Source organism: Oncorhynchus nerka, linkage group LG22 (assembly GCF_034236695.1).
Source record: "Oncorhynchus nerka isolate Pitt River linkage group LG22, Oner_Uvic_2.0, whole genome shotgun sequence".
NCBI classification, from domain to species: Eukaryota; Metazoa; Chordata; class Actinopteri; order Salmoniformes; family Salmonidae; genus Oncorhynchus; species Oncorhynchus nerka.
The window spans coordinates 86,977,346-87,000,142 of NC_088417.1; the positions used below are offsets into that span (position 1 = coordinate 86,977,346).

At 43.6% G+C, this 22,797-nt stretch overlaps 1 protein-coding gene across 1 annotated transcript in view; it reads right to left on the bottom strand.

The window, feature by feature from the left end:
- Positions 1 to 22,797, bottom strand: part of LOC115121427 (A disintegrin and metalloproteinase with thrombospondin motifs 6-like) — a 182,464-nt gene that overhangs the window by 21,464 nt on the left and 138,203 nt on the right. Inside the window, exons 8-11 of the mRNA XM_065006834.1 lie at positions 13,528 to 13,651; positions 8,688 to 8,768; positions 5,637 to 5,800; positions 4,225 to 4,363 (exon numbers count right to left, since the gene is read on the bottom strand). Coding sequence (XP_064862906.1) covers positions 4,225 to 4,363; positions 5,637 to 5,800; positions 8,688 to 8,768; positions 13,528 to 13,651 — 508 coding nt within the window. The remainder of the gene's footprint in view (positions 1 to 4,224; positions 4,364 to 5,636; positions 5,801 to 8,687; positions 8,769 to 13,527; positions 13,652 to 22,797) is intronic.

Genomic DNA, 22,797 nt, shown 5'->3' on the forward strand with positions numbered 1-22,797 from the left:
ATCTACATTACAATACAAAGGTATACACATCTACATTACAATACAAAGGTATACACATCTACATTACAATACAAAGGTATACACATCTACATTACAATACAAAGGTATACACATCTACATTACAATACAAAGGTATACACATCTACATTACAATACAAAGGTATACACATCTACATTACAATACAAAGGCATACACATCTACATTACAATACAAAGGCATACACATCTACATTACAATACAAAGGTATACACATCTACATTACAATACAAAGGTATACACATCGACATGGCATCTAGAGCTCTTTGCTTTGGTCCAGCATAGATCTCCTTTCTCAAAAACTCTTTTTAAAAACTTTTGTTTTTCTTTATTTTGTTGCTAGAATATTGCAGTGGCCATTCTTGAGAGGAACAGTATTTATTTTTTCATAAAAGCCCATTGCTTTTGGGGGTAAAATGATTTGGTTTAGTCATTGTTGAGGCAGTGGTGGACATTTCACTGTGGTTTCAGAGTTAGGAGGTTTCAGTATACAGTAGGACAAGGGTTTTGGAGAAGCAGGCATTTGTGTGTTTGGCTTGTCTCTCTCTCACCACAGCCACTGTATCTCTGGCAAGTCAGACTGTATGCTAGCTAGCCCTGGTTAACCAGAAGACATTCAAAGCAGCTCATTCATAGAAATTACACCATATTCTTGTGCTTGGCTTAAATATGTAAAACACATATTCGTTTTTTCTTAAAAGCTAAATCTCCATTTAGAAAGCAATAACGTTATGATCCTACACACCCATGTCAAAGTATCATACTGGGTTAGCCCCAAATTATTCTCCACTATTTCCAGAAGTATTGGTTGGTCAGGATTGGAAAGACACAATGTACCTCATGTTGGAGAAAGATACTATTATTTAAAAGAAAACAATAAATGGCCTCCCGAGTGGAGCAGTGGTCTAAGTAAGGCCCTGCATCGCAGTTCTTGAGGCGTCACTACAGCCCCAGGTTTGATCCCAGGCTGTGTCACAGGTGGCCGTGACCGGGAAACCCATGAGTTTGGCCCAGTGCCAGTGCCGTCCGTCACACCTTGTGATGGGCTGGGCGCCTGCAAGCTGACTCCGGTCGCCAGTTGTATGGTGTTTCTTGCGACACATTGGTGCGGCTGGCTTCCAGGTTAAGCGAGCAGTGTGTCAAGAAGCTGGCAGGGTCGTGTTTCGGGGGACGCATGGCTCTCGACCTTTGCCTCTACCGAGCCCATACGGGGGTTGCAGCGATGGGACAAGCGATGGGACAAGACTGTAACTACCAAACGGGAAGAAATTGAAATGGAAAATAATTAAATAATAAATAACTGAAAAACAGCCCCAGCCTGTAACCATATTCTAAAGAAAAATAACATATGTTGTATTGTCACATACACCGCAGGTGAAATGTGTTGTTTTACAGCATCAGCCATAGTAGTACAGCGCCCATGGAGGAAATTAGAGTTACAGTTGAAGTCGGAAATGTACATACACCTTAGTTAAATACATTTAAACTCAGTTCTTCACAATTCCTGAGATTTAATCCTAGTAAAAATTCCCTGTTTTAGGTCAGTTAGGATCACCACTTTATTTGAAGAATGTGAAATGTCAGAATAATAGTAGAGAGTAATATTTATTCATCTTTTATTTCTTTCATCACATTCCCAGTGGGTCAGAAGTTTACATACACTCAATTAGTATTTGGTAGTATTGCCTTTAAATTGTTTAACTTGGGTCAAACATGTTGGGTAGCCTTCCACAAGCTTCCCACAATAAGTTGGGTGAACTTTGGCCCATTCCTCCTGACAGAGCTGGTGTAACTGAGTCAGGTTTGTAGGCCTCCTTGCGCGCACACGCTTTTTCAGTTCTGCCCACAAATTCTCTATAGGATTGAGGTCAGGGCTTTGTGATGGCCACACCAATACCTTGACTTTGTTGTCCTTAAGCCATTTTGCCACAACTTTGGAAGTATGCTTGGGATCATTGTCCATTTGGAAGACCCATTTGCGAGCAAGCTTTAACTTCCTTACTGATGTTTATACTTGCGTACTATTGTTTGTACAGATGAACGTGGTACCTTCATGCGTTTGGAAATTGCTCCCAAGGATGAATCAGACTTGGCTGATTACTTTTGATTTTCCCATGATGTCTAGCAAAGCGGCACTGAGTTTGAAGGTAGGCCTTGAAATACATCCACAGGCACACCTCCAATTGACTCAAATGATGTCAATTAGCCTATCAGAAGCTTCTAAAGCCATGACATCCTTTTCTGTAATTTTCCAAGCAGTTTAAAGGCACAGTCAACTTAGTGTATGTAAACTTCTAACCCACTGGAATTATGATACAGTGAATTATAAGTGAATCTGTCTGTAAACAATTATTGGAAAAATGACTTGTGTCATGCACAAAGTCGATGTCCTAACCGACTTGCCAAAACTATAGTTTGTTAACAAGAACTTTGTGGAGTGGTTTAAAAACAAGTTTCAATGACACCAACCTAAGTGTATGTAAACTTCCAACTTCAACTCTAAGTGCCTTGCTCAAGGGCACATCGCAAGATTTTTCACCTTCTCTGCTCAGGTATTTTTTAATTTAATTTTACCTTTATTTTACTAGGCAAGTCAGTTAAGAACAAATTCTTATTTTCAATGACAGCCTAGGAACAGTGGGTTAACTGCCTGTTCAGGGGCAGAACGACAGATTTGTACCTTGTCAGCTCAGGGATTCGAACTTGCAACCTTTCGGTTACTAGTCCAACGCTCTAACCAATAGGCTACCCTGCCGCCCTATTCCATTAACAGATAGCTAGAACAGCACTGTTAATAGGGAAAGGGGGATACCTAGTCAGTGGTACAACTGAATGCCCTCAACTGAAATGTGTCTTCTCTGAATCAGAGAGGTGCAAGGGCCTGCCTTAATCAACATCCATGTCATCGGAGCCCGGGGAACAGTGGGTTAACTGCCTTGCTCAGGGGCAGATCAACAGATTTGTACCTTGTCAGTTAGGAGATTTGATCCAGCAACCTTTAGGTTACTGGCCCAACACTCTAACTAATAAGCAATAGACAGTCTGACACCTAAATTAATGATCCCCAGAGTCTCCATATTTCCAGTGATGGGTTCAGTAGGCACAATGATGTGCGTAGCCAAACTGTTTTGCAATAGAAAGCAGAAATCCACTTCTTTATTGAAGTAGTACCTCAAGTACCACCCAGTTTCAAAATGATTTACCCTGTTTGGTGGCTACTGAACAGGACCCAGGACAGATACATTCACTGAGTATACCAAACATTGGCTTTTAGCTTTTAGGTTTTATTTATTCGCACCAAACAAAAGAAGTGAAAGACAAAACAGTAGAGATAAATAACTGGTAAAAACGGTGTGCCCAAAAGTGCTGATATGTTTGTTCAATTAGTTAGACAAAGCATATTCATTATAATTGTACATGATATGCTCAGTATACAAGAAAACCATGTTTGATTATGTGTAAGTGTGAGAGTTAGGCTACATGGAGGGGATTATTGGTAGTTTGATTCATCAGGTTGACCCCAGTATTCACTTGAAGTTATTGAGGGATATGGTTTTCGCAATCTAAAGATAATTATTCCAGAGTATGGTACCTCTGTAACTGATAGACAATTGACTATGTGAGGTGCGTCAGTGGGGAGGGGGAAGATCGTCACAGTGTCTTGTGTTATATAGATAGACACCTTCCTAATACTGAGTTGCCCCCCCCCCCCTTGCCCTCAGAACAACCTCAATTAGTCGGGGCATGAACTCTACAAGGTGCCGAAAGCGTTCCACAGGGACGCTGGCCCATGTCGACTCCAATGCTTCCCACAGTTGTGTCAAATTGGCTGGATGGTAGAGCATACCTTGATACAAACGGTTGAGCATGAAAACCCCAGCAGCATTGCTGTTCTTGACTCAAATGTTGTGCCTGGAACCTACTACCATACCCCGTTCAAACGCACTTACATCTTTTGTCTGAATGACACACACACACACACAATCCATGTCTCTATTGTCTCAAGGCTTCAAAAATCCTTCTTTAACCTGTCTCTTCCCCTTCATCTATACTGATTGAAGTGGATTTAACACTTAAGGGATCGTAGCTTTCACCTGGATTCACCTGGTCAGTCATGGAAATGAGCAGGTGTTCCTAATGTTTTGTACACCCAGGGTACATCAGCATGTGGTTGGTGCAGTGCCTACCTCCAGCGCAGGTGGCGGAGCAGTCGGACCAGGCCAGATGGTTCCAGGAGAAGCCCACCTCATTGTCTCCACTTCCTGTCCTCTGGATGGGAACGTTGAATTTATAACGGATCCCCGTGTTCTGCTCCTGGAGAAGAACCTGGAGGTGAGACGAAGACATTATTTGATTACATACATTTATAGCATTGGTTTCAGTTCCATATTAAATCATTTCAAGGGCATTATTTCATGTCATGACTTCCCTGTCAAAATAAAGGTTGAAATAAAATTAGAAAAAAATGAAATCAAACAACTCAAATGGAATTGACCTAAACCTTAATCCACAGAAAATGTCCCCACTATTTGCTGTTTCTCTGCTATACTGAAGCAGAGACTCAAATGTTATCCAATGGGCAGTGGTGGCACTGTGTTTATGTTAGTGTATGTGATGCAGAAAGGGACCAGATTTCTGCACAGCTTTCAGTTGCCACAAAGGAATGGCCTGTGGTGGGATGGAAAGCTCTGTCTATTCCTAACCCTAACCGGCTTAATCCCAGCCCTATTCCTAACCCTAACCCTATTCCTAACCCTAACCGGCTTAACCCTAACCCTATTCCTAACCCTAACCGGCTTAACCCTAACCCTAACCCTAACCCTATTCCTAACCCTAACCGGCTTAACCCCAGCCCTATTCCAGTGAAGCTGTGGGGTCTGGTATTTCATGTCCAGGGAAAAGCCACTGTGGTCCTGAGTGCCAATGAGTGGGACGGCTTAGAGAAACACACACAGCACACACACACACCACACACAACATACACACACACACACAATACACACACACACTATCATGCACATGCACACACTCAGATACTAACACATTCCATTACACCCACACCCACATAGACAAACACACACACACACACACACACACAGACTTTCACATGCCAGAAAACGCTCGCACACTCAAACACACACCCTCACCAAAACACATGCCCATGTGCATTTGAATTTAGCCAGAAATTGCTTTTTCAATATCCACATTGCACATTGTTGTATATATATTGCTGTGTGTATATATATATATAGCTGTTAACCCCAAACCACCATGGTCTTACTGGTCTGGAGGTCAGCTAAGGTTTGCTAGGAGCAGCTGTTGGGCTTTATGTGAATTCAAACTGACAATCTCTCTAGACAGTACAAACAACAATGGCCCGTTTCTCTATAGGTGGGTAACATCTGAAGGTTGTCTTTGTGAAATTCCCTTTTCCATGGAAAACCCCCATCTCCAACTTCCCAAATAGACTAAAGACTCCCGGTAGGCTGAAAGATGCCTGAAAAAGCACTTCTGAGTTTGATCATCTTTCTGTGCCAGAAAGGCAAAGCCCTCCCACATTGTTTACCTGACACACAACAAAACAGCAAAGCATGGTTACCATGACGACTAGGATTTCCGTGGTGGCTCCCAGGGCCTCTATTGACTCGGGTTCGTCAAGGGGTCTCTTGTAGTGAAACGCTGTGCCTGCGATATCAAACTTTCTGGGCCAGTCGATGGTCCACGCTCCGTTTATGTAGTAGTCATCTCCCTCCGACTTCAGCGCTACAGATGGGTACAGATAGAACACATAGAAGCCCCAGGTAGAATCATTTTGCTGGGGGAGCTAAGACAAGTCTTCAGCTCATAGGCAGGGTTGAGCGTAGTTCACTGAACCCCCTACAGCTATATAAGCAGCCTGTTAAAATGCTGATAAGAGTATTGAGCAAGAGACTGCCCAGGAACGGTTGCCAAGACAACAGGTTGTGGTAATGTTTTGGTGTGATGTCATCGCCATCAATCATCATCATCTTCATCCTGGAGCTCCCCTAATGTCATTGGCAAATTTCACACACACACACACACACACACACACACACACACACACACACACACACACACACACACACACACCTTTCAGAGGGAAATGGAAAAAGCAAACACACACACACTTCAGGTGAAAGCCTGGAAGAATCCCATGAATACCATTCCTGCATGTCGTCAAAACAATGGAGTCGTCTCCAAGCACAACACATCTCAAAATATCCACTTTCTCTGGGTTGAATGGGGAGAAACGATCCAACCACTCTGTTGTCTGTTGTCTGTTCTCTCTCTCTCTCTCCATGTGCATGCACTTCACAGCAATTACGCACTTTATTATTATTATTTATTTTACTCCTCCTGTTTAGGGGGATAACTTAGAGTTCATTCTTTACTGCCACCTCCTCTACACAGAAAAACGCTATAATGTTCAGCTCTCAGTCCATCTTTACTGTTAAAATGGTCAGCTCTCAGTCCATCTTTACTGTTAAAATGGTCAGCTCTCAGTCCATCTTTATTGCTATAATGTTCAGCTCTCAGTCCATCTTTACTGCTAAAACAGTCAGCTCTCAGTCCATCTTTACTGCTATAATGTTCAGCTCTCAGTCCATCTTTACTGCTATAATGTTCAGCTTTCAGTCCATCTTTACTGTTAAAATGGTCAGCTCTCAGTCCATCTTTACTGCTATAATGTTCAGCTCTCAGTCCATCTTTACTGCTATAATGTTCAGCTCTCAGTCCATCTTTACTGTTAAAATGGTCAGCTCTCAGTCCATCTTTACTGCTATAATGTTCAGCTCTCAGTCCATCTTTACTGTTAAAACGGTCAGCTCTCAGTCCATCTTTACTGCTAAAATGGTCAGCTTTCAGTCCATCTTTACTGCTATAATGTTCAGCTCTCAGTCCATCTTTACTGCTAAAATGGTCAGCTCTCAGTCCATCTTTACTGCTATAATGTTCAGCTCTCAGTCCATCTTTACTGCTGTAATGTTCAGCTCTCAGTCCATCTTTACTGCTATAATGTTCAGCTCTCAGTCCATCTTTACTGTTAAAATGGTCAGCTCTCAGTCCATCTTTACTGCTATAATGTTCAGCTCTCAGTCCATCTTTACTGTTAAAATGGTCAGCTCTCAGTCCATCTTTACTGCTATAATGTTCAGCTCTCAGTCCATCTTTACTGCTATAATGTTCAGCTCTCAGTCCATCTTTACTGCTATAATGGTCAGCTCTCAGTCCATCTTTACTGCTATAATGTTCAGCTCTCAGTCCATCTTTACTGTTAAAATGGTCAGCTCTCAGTCCATCTTTACTGTTAAAATGGTCAGCTCTCAGTCCATCTTTACTGCTATAATGTTCAGCTCTCAGTCCATCTTTACTGCTATAATGTTCAGCTCTCAGTCCATCTTTACTGCTATAATGGTCACCTCTCAGTCCATCTTTACTGCTATAATGTTCAGCTCTCAGTCCATCTTTACTGTTAAAATGGTCAGCTCTCAGTCCATCTTTACTGTTAAAATGGTCAGCTCTCAGTCCATCTTTACTGCTATAATGTTCAGCTCTCAGTCCATCTTTACTGCTATAATGTTCAGCTCTCACACATTACTTGGAAGGGAAATAGAGAGTGTAGTCTACACAATAGGACACAGTGACAATCGTTAAACTTGGAGATAACAACAACTTTTATATATTTATATGTTTTATATACATCATTGTATCCACTTGAATCCATGAGAGACGTCACCACATGGCTGTCACCACTGAGATGTCACCACATGGCTGTCACCACTGAGATGTCACCACATGGCTGTCACCACAGAGATGTCACCACAAGGCTGTCACCACAGAGATGTCACCACAGGGCTGTCACCACAGGGCTGTCACCACAGAGCTGTCACCACAGGGCTGTCACCACAGAGCTGTTACCACATGGCTGTCACCACTGAGATGTCACCACATGGCTGTCACCACAGAGATGTCACCACAAGGCTGTCACCACAGAGATGTCACCACAGGGCTGTCACCACAGAGCTGTCACCACAGGGCTGTCACCACAGAGCTGTCACCACAGAGCTGTCACCACATGGCTGTCACCACTGAGATGTCACCACATGGCTGTCACCACAGAGATATCACCACTCTGTCACACGGCTCTGTCTCTAGTTAATGTCAGATCAGACAACAACACTATATTAAGTCCCCTTGTTTGATTGTTTTTCTGTTTAGTCTGGAACAAAGACGGAGAGACTAACGCCAAGACTACCTCTGGACATGCACTGAATAGTCTTAATAATGTTGAAGCTAATCATTTAGTGTGAGTTAAAACTACTTCATGGCATCGTCTGCTCTGCTCTAGACTGAGAAAGCACTAAGGGATGAGGAAGACTGAATCTTTAAACAAAGAACAGAACCAAACTGCTAATATTATACAGGTTGATTTCACACTGCTTTCCATTACTGTTCAAAAGTTGTGTGGAGTTAAGGACAGGCCATAATGACTCTTAACATTCACAGAGGGATAGAATTATAAGAAATAAAGGGTCATCAAAATAATGAAATAATCTTATTTCTTATAATGACGATGGTCACTTTTCTTGTTGGTTTCATTTTATAGCGTATGAATGAGATCCCTTACCAATGTAGTTTTTGGACATGGCAATTTCTTTGATTTCTATGTGGACTGACCCCCTTGGTATCTGAACAGCCTCCATGTAGCCTGGAAGAGAAGGGGACAGAACCATTACAGACACAGCATAGAAGGAAAACGTGTTTTTGTCTATCGAAAATCAAATCAAATCAAATTGTATTTGTTGCATGCGCTGAATACAACAACCTTACCGTGAAATGCTTACTTACGAGCCCTTAAGCAACAATGCAGTTCAAAAAATGTATTTAAGAAAATATTTACTATATAAACTAAAGTAAAAATAAAATAAAAAGTAACACAATAAAACAACAATAACGAGGCCATATACAGGGGGTACCGGTACAGAATCAATGTGCGGGTACGGTTAGTCAAGGTCATTTGTACATGTAGGTAGGGGTGAAGTGACTATGCATAGATAATAAACAGCGAGTAGCAGCAGTGTAAAAACAAAGGGGGAGGGTCAATGCAAATAGTCTGGGTGGCCATTTGATCCATTGTTCAGAAGTCTTATGGCTTGGGGTAGAAGCTGTTAAGGAGACTTATGGACCTAGACTTGGTGCTCCGGTACCGCTTGCCGTACCGGAAGCAGAGAGAACAGTCTATGACTTGGGTGACTGGAGTCTTTGACAATTTTTTGAGCCTTCCTCTGACACCACCTAGTTTAGAGGTCATGGATGGCAGGAAGCTTGGTCCCAGTGATGTACCGGGCCCTACGCACTACCCTCTGTAGTGCATTACGGTCAGATGCCGAGCAGTTGCCATACCAGGCGGGGATGCAACCGGTCAGTATGCTATCGATGGTGCAGCTGTAGAACTTTTTAAGGATCTGGGGACCCATGCCAAATCTTTTCTTTTCAAATCGTCTCCTGACTGTTGTTGTGTCCTCTTTGTGACTGTCTTGGTGTGTTTGGACCATGACAGTTTGTTGGTGATGTGGACACCTTTCGACCCGCTCCACTACAGCCCCGTCAATGTGAATGGGGGCAGGTTCGGCCCTCCTCTTCCTGTAGTTCACGATCAGCTCCTTTGTCTTGCTCACGTTGAGGGAGAGGTTGTTGTCCTGGCACCACACTGCCAGGTCTCTGACCTCCTCCTTATAGGCTGTCTCATCATTATCAGCAAACTTAATGATGGTGTTGGAGTCATGCTTGCTCACGCAGTCATGGATGAACAAGGAGTACAGGAGAGGACTAAGCATGCACCCCTGAGGGGACCTGTGTTGAGGATCAGCGCAGATGTGTTGTTGCCTACCCGTACCACCTGGGGGCTGCCCTTCAGGAAGTCCAGGATCCAGTTGCAGAGGGAGGTGTTTAGTCCCAGGGTCCTTAGCTTAGTGATGAGCTTTGAGGGTACTATGGTGTTGAACGCTAAACTGTAGTCAATGAACAGAATTCTCACATAGGTGTTCCTTTTGTCCAGGTGGGAAAGGGCAGTGTGGAGTGCAATTGAGATTGCGTCATCTGTGGATCTTTTGGGACGGTATGCAAATTGGAGTGGGTCTAAGGTTTCCGGGATGATGGCGTTGGTGTGAGCCATGACCAGCCTTTCAAAGCACTTCATGACTACCAACGTGAGGGCTACAGGGCGGTAGTCATTTAGGCAGGTTACCTTCGCTTTCTTGGACTATGGTGGTCCGCTTGACACATTACGGACTCGGTCAAGGAGAGGTTGAAGATATCAGTGAAGACACTTGCCAGTTGGTCCGCACATGCTCTGAGTATACGTCCTGATAATCCGTATAGCCCCGCGGCCTTGAATGTTGACCTGTTTAAAGGTCTTGCTCACGTAGGCTACGGAGTTGTCCGGAACAGCTGGTGCTCTCATGCATGCTTCAGTGTTGCTTGCCTCGAAGCGAGCATAAAAGGCATTTAGCTCATCTGGTTGGCTTGCTTCACTATGCAGCTCGCGGCTGGGTTTCCCTTTGTAGTCCGTAAAATTTTGCAAGCCCTGCCACATCCGACGAGCGTCAAAGCCGGTGTAGTAGGATTCAATCTTAGTCCTGTATTGACGCTTTGCATGTTTGATGGTTTGTCTGAGGGCAGAGCGGGAAGCCATATCTTCACTAGTCTTGAACCCAGAGCCAGAATGAAGCCAAATCTCCACTAGTCTTGGACCTGGAGCCAGAATGAAGCCATATCTCCACTAGTCTAGGACCCAGTGCCAGGATGAAGCCATATCTCAACTAGTCTATGACACAGTGGCAGGATGAAGCCATATCTCAACTAGTCTAGGACCCAGTGCCAGGATGAAGCCATATCTCCACTCTGAGTTCTTCATTGGATGATGTAGTTAATGTGAATATATTATTCTTCCATTTATGTTTTGACAACATGTTTCTCAACTCCCAAAAACATATGCTTTATCATTGGGTGACAAAGGGGGGAAAGATTTCCATGAAAAATTAAGTGTTTTGGCTACATTGCTCTGTTGGCCCTTGGACAGGGCTGCTCTGCCAAAAATAGTTTTCACCTTGCTTTTCAGCATGGGGATGTGTCTCCCGGAAAGTGATTACAAATGTGCAGTGTTTGGCAGCTTTCAGTTCGCACAGAGTAGCGGACACTCTCAGAAACATAATTTACTCTTCTCTATACACTTGTCTTCTCTACACTATAAACTCTTCTCTACTCCTATATTCTCTCCACTATAAACACTTCTTCTCTTCTCTACTCCTGTCTTCTGTACACTATACACTCTTCTTCTCTACTCCTGTCTTCTGTACCCTATACACTCTTCTTCTCTACTCCTGTCTTCTGTACAATATACACTCTTCTTCTCTACTCCTGTCTTCTGTACAATATACACTCTTCTTCTCTACTCCTGTCTTCTGTACACTATACACTCTTCTTCTCTACTCCTGTCTTCTGTACACTATACACACTTATTCTCTACTCCTGTCTTCTGTACACTATACACTCTTCTTCTCTACTCCTGTCTTCTGTACCCTATACACTCTTCTTCTCTACTCCTGTCTTCTGTACAATATACACTCTTCTTCTCTACTCCTGTCTTCTGTACAATATACACTCTTCTTCTCTACTCCTGTCTTCTGTACACTATACACACTTATTCTCTACTCCTGTCTTCTGTACACTATACACTCCTCTAAACGTCCCTACTCCTGTCTTCTGTACACTATACACTCTTCTTCTCTACTCCTGTCTTCTGTACACTATACACACTTATTCTCTACTCCTGTCTTCTGTACACTATACACTCTTCTTCTCTACTCCTGTCTTCTGTACCCTATACACTCTTCTTCTCTACTCCTGTCTTCTGTACAATATACACTCTTCTTCTCTACTCCTGTCTTCTGTACAATATACACTCTTCTTCTCTACTCCTGTCTTCTGTACACTATACACACTTATTCTCTACTCCTGTCTTCTGTACACTATACACTCCTCTAAACGTCCCTACTCCTGTCTTCTGTACACTATAAACTCTTCTTCTCTACTCCTGTCTTCTGTGCACTATACACTCTTCTTCTCTACTCGTCTTCTGTACACTATACACTCTTCCTCTCTACTCCTGTCTTCTGTACACTATACACTCTTCTTCTCTACTCCTGTCTTCTGTACACTATACACTCTTCTCTACTCCTGTCTTCTGTACACTATACACTCTTCTTCTCTACTCCTGTCTTCTGTACACTATACACTCTTCTTCTCTACTCCTGTCTTCTGTACACTATACACTCTTCTTCTCTACTCCTGTCTTCTGTACAATATACACTCTTCTTCTCTACTCCTGTCTTCTGTACACTATACACTCTTCTCTACTCCTGTCTTCTGTACACTATACACTCTTCTTCTCTACTCCTGTCTTCTGTACACTATACACTCTTCTAAACGTCCCTACTCCTGTCTTCTGTACACTATACACTCTTCTAAACTTCTCTACTCCTGTCTTCTGTACACTATAAACTCTTCTTCTCTACTCCTGTCTTCTGTACCCTATACACTCTTCTTCTCTACTCCTGTCTTCTGTACACTATACACTCTTCTTCTCTACTCCTGTCTTCTGTACACTATACACTCTTCTTATCTTCTCTACTCCTGTCTTCTGTACACTATACACTCTTCTTCTCTACTCCTGTTTTCTGTACAATATACACTCTTCTTCTCTACTCCTGTCTTCTGTACACTATATACTCTTCTTCTCTACTCCTATCTTCTGTACACTATACACTCTTCTTCTCTACTCCTGTCTTCTGTACACTATACACTCTTCTTCTCTACTCCTGTCTTCTGTACACTATACACTATTCTTCTCTACTCCTGTCTTCTGTACACTATACACTCTTCTTCTCTACTCCTGTCTTCTGTACACTATACACTCTTCTTCTCTACTCCTGTCTTCTGTACACTATACACTCTTCTCTACTCCTGTCTTCTGTACACTATACACTCTTCTTCTCTACTCCTGTCTTCTGTACACTATACACTCTTCTTCTCTACTCCTGTCTTCTGTACACTATACACTCTTCTTCTCTACTCCTGTCTTCTGTACACTATACACTCTTCTTCTCTACTCCTGTCTTCTGTACACTATACACTCTTCTTCTCTACTCCTGTCTTCTGTACACTATACACTCTTCTTCTCTACTCCTGTCTTCTGTACACTATACACTCTTCTCTACTCCTGTCTTCTGTACACTATACACTCTTCTTCTCTACTCCTGTCTTCTGTACACTATACACTCTTCTTATCTTCTCTACGCTTCTCTTCTTCACACAATACACTCCCCTTTTCTTTGTATGGAACTTAAAACATTTGCACACCTGAAGTAAGGAGCCCTATCAGGTTCTGTCCCCAGCCTGGGGCTTACCTCCTCTGGGCAGAGAGTCATTGAACAGTCCCTCTGTGGCCTCACAGGTGCTGCCGTCTCCTCCACACACCCGGCAGCGGTCCTCCTTGGCATCTGAGCTCAGGATGTTGTCACAGCCTACGTGCTGAGAGAGGAGACATGGTACCATGTTATATTACATTAAGTACTATAATAATACTGTTTAATAATACCATAATAATATCAGAGTAATAAAGACAAGTGCTAAAGAAATAACTTTATGTCAGTGGAGGCTGCATGGAGCAGCAGTTTTACGTAAATTAAAATGCTGACTCATGATTGGATAGTACCTGGGTATTACCAACAGTAGTAGTATTTCCAACAGTAGTATTTCAGCATTTTACACACTCTGTTTTAAGATAATTGAGACTCAAACATGTGATGGGGGAATTATGGGTGTCACCTTAACAACAGGAGAGAAAAATACATTCTCACAGACATCCCTCACAATCACTCTTTGTCTCTTTCTCTCTCACTCTCTGTCTCTCTGTTTCTGTATGATATGTCAGATTAGGGGTTATATCCTTCCTGTTTGGCCCTGTCCGGGGGTGTCCTCGGATGGGGCCACAGTGTCTCCTGACCCCTCCTGTCTCAGCCTCCAGTATTTATGCTGCAGTAGTTTATGTGTTGGGGGGCTAGGGTCAGTTTGTTATATCTGGAGTACTTCTCCTGTCCTATTTGGTGTCCTGTGTGAATCTAAGTGTGCGTTCTCTAATTCTCTCCTTCTCTCTTTCTTTCTCTCTCTCGGAGGACCTGAGCCCTAGGACCATGCCCCAGGACTACCTGACATGATGACTCCTTGCTGTCCCCAGTCCACCTGGCCATGCTGCTGCTCCAGTTTCAACTGGCCTGGGCCCTAGGACCATGTCCCAGGACTACCTGACATGATGACTCCTTGCTGTCCCCAGTCCACCTGGCCATGCTGCTGCTCCAGTTTCAACTGTTCTGCCTTACTATTATTTGACCATGCTGGTCATTTATGAACATTTGAACATCTTGGCCACGTTCTGTTATAATCTCCACCCGGCACAGCCAGAAGAGGACTGGCCACCCCACATATGCTCTCTCTAATTCTCTCTTTCTTTCTCTCTCTCGGAGGACCTGAGCCCTAGGACCGTGCCCCAGGACTACCTGACATGATGACTACTTGCTGTCCCCAGTCCACCTGACTGTGCTGCTGCTCCAGTTTCAACTGTTCTGCCTTATTATTATTCGACCATGCTGGTCATTTATGAACATTTGAACATCTTGGCCATGTTCTGTTATAATCTCTACCCGGCACAGCCAGAAGAGGACTGGCCACCCCACATAGCCTGGTTCCTCTCTAGGTTTCTTCCTAGGTTTTGGCCTTTCTAGGGAGTTTTTCCTAGCCACCATGCTTTTACACCTGCATTGCTTGCTGTTTGGGGTTTTAGGCTGGGTTTCTGTACAGCACTTTGAGATATCAGCTGATGTACGAAGGGCTATATAAATACATTTGATTTGATTTGATTAAATAATAAAGACAGACACAAATGTCAAGTTCAATAGTCATGTTCAAGTATTGTACAAGTCCCTACAAGTCCCTACATACAGGGTCCGGGGACCAGCCCAGCTAGTTGATTACCAACTAGTTGATTACCAACTAGACTCCGTAACATCATCCTTTTCAATAGAAAGTGCAAACATAACAGCATAACATTACGTTTTTAACACTCAAGTCATAACAAATTAAAATGAATTACATTTTCTTTTTACTTCAGTTGTCGTCTTCCTCTTTTCTTAAAACTATTGTTTTATGTAACAGAGGACAGGTTAACACAGTCACTTCCTTACAGAGTAAGTCTGTCCGGTGGCTTCCACAGCCGAACCACCTGTGAGTAAGTATGGGCTCTGACAGGGGTAGGTCAAGGGTCACGAGCTGGTGAGCCTGGTAAGGTAGAAGCCTCACCCTCAGTTGGCCCATGTCTCAATTCTGCACCCCTTGCCTTTAGGCCTGGACTGTGATCCAGCTCATCTAGGTGAGTGTATGGTGTGTTCTGGTTTGTCTGCTCTGCTACGCGCAGATCCACCTGACTACAACGTTAGAGGGAGCCACCAACATCCAGCAGGTAAGAATGTGGTGCTACTCTCTGCAGGCATGTGCCCGGGCTCCAAAGTCCTGAGTGGTCTCCCGACAGCGGTTTCATCCTTATCGTTTCACCTCCAGCTCTGGTAGGTCTCAAGCAGTCCGGTCGTAGAAGCACTTAGCGAGCTGCTTTCTGTGACGTAGTTTGTCCGTGACACCAACCATGACTCAGGGCTCAAGTAGCTTGTTGGCTACAGGGATGGTAGTCTTCAGACGTCAGGACAGAAGGCATTGTTGCTGGGCTGCTGTCCTTTCAAGGGGTCAGGTTTATTCCGTTGCTATCATGCAAGGCCCTGCGTTTAACAGGTTTATATCAGGGGTAACAGGTTTATATCAGGGGTGCTATCATGCAAGGCCCTGCAGGTTTATATCAGGTTTATATCAGGGGTCGTTTATATCAGGGTGCTATCATGCAAGGCCCTGCGTAACAGGTTTATATCAGGGGTCGTTGCTATCATGCAAGGCCCTGCGTAACAGGTTTATATCAGGGGTCGTTGCTATCATGCAAGGCCCTGCGTAACAGGTTTATATCAGGGGTCGTTGCTATCATGCAAGGCCCTGCGTAACAGGTTTATATCAGGGGTCGTTGCTATCATGCAAGGCCCTACGTAACAGGTTTATATCAGGGGTCGTTGCTATCAAGCAAGGCCCTGCGTAACAGGTTTATATCAGGGGCGTGCAACAGGTTTATATCAGGGGGGTCAAGGTTGTTTATATCTGTCATGCAAGGCCCTGCGTAACAGGTTTATATCAGGGGGGCTATCAAGCAAGGCCCTTGCAGGTTTATATCATGCAAGGCCCTGCGTAACAGGTTTATATCAGGGGTCGTTGCTATCATGCAAGGCCCTGCGTAACAGGTTTATATCAGGGGTCGTTGCTATCATGCAAGGCCCTACGTAACAGGTTTATATCAGGGGTTGTTGCTATTATGCAAGGCCCTGCGTAACAGGTTTATATCAGGGGTCGTTGCTGTCACGCAAGGCCCTGTGTAACAGGTTTCTTGCAATATTGACAGCTGACTCTGCCTTGCCATTTGCTTATGGGTGCCTTGAAGAGGAGGTCACGTGGTCAAACTCCCATTCTGAGGCGAAACACTTTAACTGTGCAGTGAATTTTGGGCCATTGTCTGTGATTACCTTGTCAGGCTGACCTTGCCTTGCAAACTGCGCCTTGCAGCAGTTTATGACCGTCTCTGCAAACAAGTCAGGGAGCAGTTCAATTTTCCAAAAATCAGAGTAGTGATCAACGATGAGAAGACAGTCCTTTCGCCTGTGGCTGAATAAGTCCATGCTGATGATTTGCTAGGCCCTTGTGGGCCATCTGACATCATGGTTTCCTTTTGCTGTTCATGAGCGTACTCGTTGCACGTGGTACAGCTGCTGACAAAGTCTTTCATTTCTGCTTACATGTTTGTCCAGTATAATGTTTTGCGTGCCTGGTGATAGCACCTACAATGTGACTGAAGTGTATGCGGGTAAACATCTCTGGACGTAGTGATTTGGAGATAATGATCTTCTGATCTCTGAACAAGATGCCATTTTGCACGCTGATCCCGTCTCGAAAGGTCCATTATTCTCTCGCTGTGAAAGGTGTCTCCTCCTTCAGTATGGCCAACCTGTGAGAACCATGGACTTCAGTGACTGCAGGTGTTCGGCCTTGTCAGTGTGTTGTCTGATATGGGCTAGGCGGTGATCTGTGATGTTCAAGTAGTCTGCCTGATTGATCTATTGAACATCTTGTTGTTCCTGCTGTAGCAAACAGATGGCATGTCACTGATAGGCAGTGCCTCTGCCTGTACATTGTGCTGTTGCCCTGCTCAGTTTGTATACATCTCTGGTCCTGGCTTGTAGATGACCTTCAGGCTGTAATTTTGCAGAGTCAGGAGCATGCTTTGAAGCATCTTGGGCTCGTTGAGGATAGTTTTACTGAATATGGCAATGAGTGGTTTGTGGTCAGTTTCAGCTGTGACCATATAAGTCGTGATGGAATCACTGGAGAATAGACCATGCTGAGGCACTCTTTCTCAATTTGTGCATAGTTTTGTTTGGTGGGGCTGAGCGCTCTCGAGGCAAATGCAACGGGCTGGCCTTCCTGCCTAAGGCAGCACCCAAGTCCACATTGCCTGGAGTCGCTCTGGATTGTGACAGGCTTCGTAACGTTGTAGTAGCGCAACACAGGCATGGATGAAGCCAGAGATTGAATCTCTTGCACTGTGGCCTCGTGTTTGGATAGCTGTGCCATGGTGTGTCTTAGTCCACCAGCAGACTGCTGATAGGTATGCCGATGAGACGCTGCACTCCTTTTGCATCAGACGGGTTTGTCGAGGATCGCTCTGACTTTGTCTGGGTCTGGCTTCAGGCCTATGGCTGAGAGAATGTGACCATGGAAGTGGACGTCTTTCACCTTGAGCTGTAGCTTATTCAGGCCAAGGCGCAGCTTAACTGATCGGCAATGCTCCATCAGTGCCAGGAGCTTCACATCGTGGTTGCATACTGCTTCTTTGTCACCGCAACCTACAATCAGGACATCATCAGCAATAGGTTCAATGTCCTTGAGCCCAGCCAGTAACTCGTGCTGCTTGTGTTGGTCTACCTCAGGTGCCTCGGAGACACCAAAGGGGTGAAAATCCTGGCCTTGGGAAGCTTGTAGAGGACATCCTTCAGTGTCGGCATGATGTAGTGGAAACGTTTCAGTTCTTGGTTCAGATGCTTTGGGTCGATGCAGACTCTCAGCTTCTCTGGTTTTTTCACTATGACCATATTGCTGATCCAGTCAGTTGGTTCAGTCACAGATGTCATGTGGCCATCGCCCTCATACTTGTCAGCTAGGCCTTCACAGCCACTTTCATTGCAATGGGCACATTACGAGAAGCACGCTAGACTGGAGTGACACTGTCATCCAATTCAAAATGTACCCCTGCAGGTACTGATTCAACAGGTCTGTTGAATACATCGTCATATCTGCTGAGTAGTTGTTCTTTGGAGGGGGATCCATGCTGGACATGCTCCACAATGTGCAGGTCATTTGGTACGGGAACTGCATCAGTTCCAGGGGTTCACATGTATAGCCTCAGAGGAGAGGATGTTGACTGCTTTTCACGATCTCAAACTCCAGCTTGTATTTGTGTCCCCGAATAACACATTCAGTTTCAAAGATGCCCATAGAGCTCATTAGCACTCCTGAGTACAACTTTAGTCTAGTATCGCTGGGCAAGAGATGTGTGTCAGGTGCCAGATTGATTACGTTGCACGTAGCACCGGAATCCAGTTGACTTTTTGCAGCTTGTTGTGTTATCGTAGTGTTACAAACCATTTCTTCCCTCTTGAGTGTACAATCCCAATGGATTCATACATGTAAATGTCACTTTCACTGTTTTGAACATTGAGTGACATCATCAACACGGTGACTCTTGCCCTCACTCACCCTTCTTTTGCTTTTGAGACACACTTTTGCAAAGTGATTATTAGTTCCACAAGCTCTGCATGGCTTTCCATAGGCAGAGCAGTGGTCTTTGCGTCTTGCGTGTGCATTTCCACAGTATTTGCATGCTATGGGGCTATCTGTTTTCGCCATTCGTGGTGAATTACTCTGCCTTGATTGGTTTTGTCTGAATGTTTGCCTGGCAACAGCGTGAACAGTCTCAGCGTCAGTGTGTGGGGTTTCCATTTATATTGCTCTCATTCTCATGTCAGTGACGACTTCGGCAGGGCGGCACATTTCAATGGAATTTACTAGAGGTCGACCGATTGTGATTTGTCAACGCCGATACAGATACCGATTATTGGAGAACCAAAAAAAGCCGATATTTTATATATATATATTTGTAATAATGACAATTACAACAATACTGAATGAACAATGAACACATATTTTTACTTAATATAATACATCAATAAAATCAATTTAGTCTCAAATAAATAATGAAACATGTTCAATTTGGTTTAAATAATGCAAAAAAGTGTTGGAGAAGAAAGTAAAGGTGCAATATGTGCCATGTAAAAAATCTAACGTTTAAGTTCCTTGCTCAGAACATGAGAACATATGAAAGCTAGTGGTTCCTTTTAACATGAGTCTTCAATATTCCCAGGTAAGAAGTTTTAGGTTGTAGTTATTATAGGACTATTTCTCTCTATACCATTTGTATTTCATATATCTTTGACTATTGGATGTTCTAATTGGCACTTTATTATTACCAGCCTAATCTCGGGAGTTGATAGGCTTGAAGTCATAAACATGCTTCAAGCATTGCGAAGAGCTGCTGGCAAACGCAGGAAAGTGCTGTTTGAATGAATGCTTACGAGCCTGCTGCTTGGTTACCACCGCTCAGTCAGACAGCGCTATCAAATCATAGATTTAATTATAATATAATAACAACCAAAAATAAGAGCCTTTGGTCATTAATATGGTCAAATCCGGAAACTACAATTTCGAAAACAAAATGTTTATTCTTTCAGTGAAATACGGAACCGTCCGTATTTTATCTAACGGGTGGCATCCATAAGTCTAAATATTGCTGTTACATTGCACAACTTTCAATGTTATGTCATAATTATGTACAATTCTGGCAAATTAGTTCGCAACGAGCCAGGCGGCCCAAACTGTTGCATATACCCTGACTCTGCGTGCAATGAACGCAAGAGAAGTGACACAATTTCCAGAGTTAATATTGCCTGCTAACATTAATTTATTTTCACTAAATAGGCAGGTTTAAAAATATATGCTTCTGTGTATTGATTTTAAGAAAAGCATTGATGTTTATGGTTAGATACATTCGTGCAACGGTTGTGCTTTTTTCGCAAATGCGCTTTTGTTAAATCATCCCCCGTTTGGTGAAGTTGGCTGTCTTTGTTAGGAAGAAATGGTCTTCACACAGTTCGCAACGAGCCAGGTGGCCCAAACTGCTGCATATACCATGACTCTGTTGCACAGAACGCAAGAGAAGTGACACAATTTCTCTAGTTAAAAGAAATTCATGTTAGCAGGCAATATTAACTAAATATGCCAGTTTAAAAATATATATTTGTGTTGATTTTAAGAAAGACATTGATGTTTATGGTTAGGTACACATTGGTGCAACGACAGTGCTTTTTTCGCGAATGCGCTTGTTAAATCACCCATTTGGCGAAGTGGGCTGTAATTCGATGATGAATTAACAGGCACCACATCGATTATTTGCAACGCAGGACAAGCTAGTTAAACTAGTAATATCATCAATACCATGTGTAGTTATCTAGTGATTATGTTAAGATTGATTGTTTTTTATAAGAGAAGTTTAATGCTAGCTAGCACCTTACCTTGGCTCCTTGCTGCACTTGCGTAACAAGTGTTCAGCCTGCCACGCAATCTACTCGTGGATTGCAATGTAATCGGCCACAATCGGTGTCCAAAAATGCAGATTACCGATTGTTATGAAAACCTGAAATCGGGCCCTAATTAATCGCCCATTACGATTAATCGGTCAACCTCCAGCATTTACTAATGTTAAGCTTCTCTCTCTTAGTAGACACCGGCGTGTGTCCTCATTTGCAATTCCCAATACTATTTTGTCACAAATCAGTTCATCTTTCAATCCCCCGTATTCACAAGTAGCGGATCTTTCCCTCAAACGGGTTACAAAGTTGTGTACTGACTCACACTCTTCCTGTTTGCAGCTTCCAAAAACTAATTCCCCAATGCATCCATTATGGCCTTTGCATCACCCTGTTGTTGTGTTGCCTGGGTGAGATTGTGCCGACAGATGTGCTTGCATTCGCTGCCCACTAAGCTCCTCAGAGTTGCCGCTTGGACCTCGTTGGGTTTTTCATGTAGACCAGTCACTAGCGCATAGTCCTCGAATTCATCCCTGATGTTGTCCCAAGTAGTATTCCAGTCCCCTGTGAGAACCACGGGTTTTGGTAGCGGAATGTTTGCTGCCATAGCGATGAAAAAGGAGATCTCTTTGCCTTCAGCCATGGAGGTAGGTGGTGATGCTAACTAGCCAGCTAACAACGAGTTGATCAGTGGTGTGACTAACATTAGCAGTAGACTACGGCGTGCGTTCACATATGGAACCTAACTGCACCTATAATGTACTTAGCTACAAAAATAACAACCGTTGAGGTTTTCGAGCTGATACCATGTTTCTGTATGATATTTCAGATTAAATAATAAAGACAGACACAAATGTCAAGTTCAATAGTCATGTTCAAGTATTGTACAAGTCCCTACATACAGGGTCCGGGGAGCAGGCCAGCTAGTTGATTACCAATCAACTGGACTCAACTAGAGTTTTATTTGTCACATGCGCCGTTTACAACAGTGAAATACTTACTTACAAGCCCTTAATCAATAATGTCGTTTTAAGAAAAATAAGTGTTAAGTAAAAAATAGATAAGATTTTTTTTTAAATGTAAAATAATTAAAGAGCAGCAGTAAAATAACAGGAGCGAGGCTATCAGGGGGCACCAGTTAGTCGAGGTAATTGAGGTAATATGTACATGTACTGTACGGAGAGTTAAAGTGACTATGCATAGATAATAAACAGAGAGTAGCAGCAGCATAACAGAGGGGGGGGGGTAAAAACAAAGGGGGGGTGACAATGCAAATAGTCTGAGTAGCCATTTGATTTGCTGTTCAGCAGTCTTATGGCTTGGGGGTAGAAGCTGTTAAGAAGCCTCTTGGACCTAGACTTGGCGCTCCGATACCGCTTGCCGTGCGGTAGCATTGAGAACAGTCTATGACTAGGTTGTCTGGAGCTTTTGACAACTTTTAGGGCCTTCCTCTGACACAGCCTGGTATAGAGGTCCTGGAGGGGCCCTGTGTTGAGGATCAGCGTGGCGGATGTGTAACATTCTCTGCTCTTTCTGTTCTCTCTCTCCTTCTCAATCTCTTCATTTCTCTGCTCTGTCTGTTCTTTCTCTCCTTCTCAATCTCTCCATTTCTCTGCTCTGTCTGTTCTCTCTCCTTCTCAATCTCTCCATTTCTCTGCTCTGTCTGTTCTCTCTCCTTCTCAATCTCTCCATTTCTCTGCTCTGTCTGTTCTCTCTCTCCTTCTCAATCTCTCCTTCTCAATCTCTCCATTTCTCTGCTCTGTCTGTTCTCTCTCTCCTTCTCCATCTCTTCATTTCTCTGCTCTGTCTGTTCTTTCTCTCCTTCTCAATCTCTCC